We start from the raw sequence: 4,017 nt of genomic DNA, 5'->3' as shown, positions 1-4,017 counted from the left end.
ATTCGCTTCACTTACGTCCGTCGCTCCAACTAGGGAGTCATAAGTTGTATTAGAAAGAGGTTATTGTATCAGGGGAAAATAACACATTTATACCCTGTGTTTTAGTGAAATGTCGAGTTTAACTCTCGGTTTTCAAAAATATCGAGTTCATACCCTCTGTTTAACTAAAATGACGAAATTATACCATCTGTTTAACTAAAATGACGAAATTATACACTGAAATAGACAACAGTGTCACGAATATTCTTTTTATTGAGTTTTCATTGACGTTGACTATAATATTTATATATAAACACCAATTATCTTTATTCATTCGCGTCATATATGTAATTTATTTAAAAACTAAAAAATAAACAACAGTCTCTTAATCGTGAAGAACACAGAAAGAGGCAAAGGGGTAAACATCGATAGTTGATAGTCATCAAAATCGCATATTCGAACAGAGTATCCGGGATTTAGAGTTACAATTCGAACACGGAATGAAGTCATTTCTTAGGAGGTATGAGTTTTATTATTTAATTTCAATTTAAGGCTATTTTTATTTCAAAATTGAGTATTTGGAAGTTAGGGCACTGATTTAGATTTGATTTGGTTTTTCTTATATAAGAGTTAATATCAATGAAAGGGAGATTTGTGACGCTGTTATTCATTTCAGGGTATAATTTCGTTATTTTAGTTAAACAGATGGTATAATTTCGTCATTTTAGTTAAACAGAAGGTATGAACTCGACATTTTTGAAAACCGAGAGTTAAACTCGACATTTCACTAAAACACAGGGTATAAATGTGTTATTTTCAAGGATTGAAATACCGTTACCGTTACCGTTCCGAGCCTTCGAATTTACAGGGAACCCCCCGTACCGTAAAGGAATACCGGGGGAAGCGAGAAAAAAAAGGAAACCGGTACCGGTGAACTTACCGTTACCGTAGAGGAATACCGTCAAATACCGAGGGGAATTCAGGAAAGAAATATACATAAAAACATACAAAGTACGTAGGATAAAATTCATAAAATTAAAAATAGTGTAGAATGTTTCAACACAATACCAAAATACTATTGTTCAACAAATTCAACATAAGAGGGATACAATCCAAAATGACAAAGTTCAACACAATACCAAAATACTATTGTTCAACAAATTCAACATAAGAGGGATACAATCCAAAATGACAAAGTTCAACACAATCCACCGTCACCTGCTCCTCCACCTGTTCCGCTTGATCTACGGCTTGAACCTCCGTCATCTGAATCCGAACTGTCTCCGGATCCGCATTGAGGTTGGACGTCCTCGTTCAGCACTCGCTCCAGATCAACTCCATGCTCTCGAGCCGCTTCAGCTACTGCCGGATCCGGGTTCTGGTTGACATCGTCCATGTGAACTTCGTCAATCCAGCGGAGCATTTCGTCGTTTCCCTCATTGTCATTCCCCGAGCGTTCGAAAGCTTGTTCGATGATATCCAAAGGATCCATCGGGTTGAGGTTGTTGTCGTGAATCCGAGTTGCTTCACGGAGCTGCAACTTCATGTTGTATGAGCAGAAAACAAGCTTCTCGAGTCTGCTGTACGCTAGACGGTTCCTTTGTTTTGTGTGGACGAGGGCAAATGTACTCCAATTTCTCTCACAAGCGAAGGCGGATGCAGTTTGTGACAAAATTCGAATGACCAACGTCTGTAAAGTCGGGGTCCAATTTCCGTAAAGCTCCCACCACTCACCTGCAATCATGTGACATAAATCATATTATGTAATTTCTTACCATTCCAAGACATAGTTAATGCATACAATTCATCTCACAAACTTACTCGCACAAAGGGTGCCTCGTGCCGAAACAACACTTCTTTGTGAGAAGTCCCCTCGAGCGTCTCGAAATCGATTAACTGTAATTAGAAAATCTAATAAGACTCATATATTCATAATGTGATATAGGTTGTAATAATTTATAGTTTTATACCTCTCTCCCAAGAGTTGACCCATCAATATCCGAATGCAAGAAGTCGAACACCCTTGTGACAGCGGCCATGTGGGTATTGTCCATGTGGATATCCGGGTTAAACAACAACTTTGGATTTAGGAAGAAAGCTGCAATGTGTAGTGGATGTTCCATTTGAGTACTCCATCTGTGGTTCACGATGTCGACAACCCATTTCTTCCCACTCATCGTCTCCAACTTCTTTCTCATCTCGTGGAAGACGTAGTATAGTAATCCCATCGTGGGATGCACCTCAGTGTCCACTAATCGAAGAGTGGTGTACGTCGGCTCGAATATGGCACACACTTCGTCCACCGCATGCCAGAATCTGGGATTTAAACAAGTCTCGGATACGGATCTACCTGTAGGAGTTGCACTCAATTTGGAATCATCCCACCATTGACTACTGAACATCGTCCTCAACGCAGCTCTCTTCTCTCGGAGACTTCTGAGAGCTAGATAGTTCGTGGCAAATCTTGTCGCGCCGGGACGGATGATTTCACCTGGGGATGTCTCCCGTAACTTGGACAACACAGTGCCGTGGTTGTAGATGAACTTCGTCGCATCCGTCGCAGCTTTGATAGTTTGCTTAACATTATCTCTCTTCCCAATATCTTCAAACATCAGATCTAGACAATGTGCGGCGCAAGGTGTCCAGTACACATGGTACTTGCGTTGTAATTTCAACCCGGCACTCCTGTAGTTCGAACCGTTGTCGGTCACAACTTGGACGACATTCTGTTTTCCGATTTCTTTGACCACTGACCTCAATATTCCGTAGATGTACTCCCCTGTTTTCGTATGCTTTGACGCATCAACGGACTTTAAGAACACCGTTGCACCAGCACAATAAACCATAATGTTTATGATGCTCAGTCTAGTCGGCCCCGTCCAACCATCAGTGAGTATAGTGCAGCCGTATTTTACCCACCGCTTCTTTTGTTCTTCAGGGTAGTTCTCCGCGTCTGCAACCTCCATATCGAGGTACTTGTTATGAATTTCATACGGAGTTGGTATAGGAACGCCTGGACCTGCAATATGCCAATATACATCATGTTAACGTTTCAAGAACACATGAGATTCGACAATATGAAAATACAATTACTTATCACGAATTGAGGATTACCTAGATCTTGAGCGGACGCTATCATGTTTTTGAACTCATGCGAGGCGGCCTTACTCGCTGGCACATGTTGGTGAACAAAGAATTTTGTTATGTGTCTTCCGAGCCACGTTCTCTTCTTCGGATCAACTATCTCATCAATTTTTTTTTGCTTTGCACTCGCTGACTTATATAATGACGGAGCAGCTGGTGGAGATTTTGCCATAGAACCACTGCCGGGCCCCGACATCATCCGAGCCTCCCATTCCGTCTTAGCCGCCTCTTGTCTTGACCTCTTCATAGCGGCTCGTAATTGCGCTTCGTAGTCTTCTTCGTCTGATTCTTCCACGCCGACATTCTTAGTCAATGTCTTGCGCAGCGTAGTATCCAACGACTGTTTGTTCTTCTTTTTTACGACATTGCCTTGAAGTAAAGTTTCCATCTCTACTTTCACTTCAGGAGGGACTTTCTCACAGAATTTGACACTCCTCGTTGGGTCTACATGGGCTAGGTGGTTTTTCACTCTCGTGATGCCGCCACCTCCCATAATGTGCCCGCAAAATATGCACTGGTGGCCGCTACTTTTTCCGGGAATGGGTGTGTAATACTTCCTAGCTGGGTCGGGGGTCGACATTCTTGCAACTTGTAATCTAGAAATTAACAAATAACATTTACACAATATCACTAACTAATTATCAACTTGTAATATACAAAAACTGTAAAATGAAAAACAAGTCACAAAATTTCTTCATAAATCAATAAACAAGTTTACATAACCTTAATCATCACTAACTAGTCACAAAATTACTAAATAATTCGGATTAATTACCAAAATAATTATAAACATCAACACAAACTCTAAAATTAACAACAATTCATAACAATTTCTTCATAAATCAATAAACAAGTTTACATAACCTTAATCATCACTAACTAGTCACAAAATTA

General features: G+C 40.5%; 1 protein-coding gene across 1 annotated transcript; it reads right to left on the bottom strand.

Moving 5' to 3' along the window:
* Positions 1-1,177: 1,177 nt before the first annotated feature.
* LOC149394124 (uncharacterized) lies at positions 1,178-3,703 on the bottom strand. Its single transcript, XM_089618263.1, has 4 exons — positions 3,094-3,703; positions 1,950-2,998; positions 1,797-1,875; positions 1,178-1,713 (listed from the first exon to the last, which is right to left on the bottom strand). Exons 1-4 carry the CDS (start codon positions 3,701-3,703, stop codon positions 1,178-1,180), a joined length of 2,274 nt encoding a protein of 757 aa, XP_089474389.1.
* Positions 3,704-4,017: the final 314 nt, after the last annotated feature.

The sequence above is a fragment of the Urtica dioica genome, chromosome 6, assembly GCF_054948205.1.
Source record: "Urtica dioica subsp. dioica isolate 48M chromosome 6, U.dioica_male_clone48M_v1_H2, whole genome shotgun sequence".
NCBI classification, from domain to species: Eukaryota; Viridiplantae; Streptophyta; class Magnoliopsida; order Rosales; family Urticaceae; genus Urtica; species Urtica dioica.
Note: the sequence above shows the minus strand (reverse complement) of the source record. Positions and strands in the feature narration are given on the sequence as shown.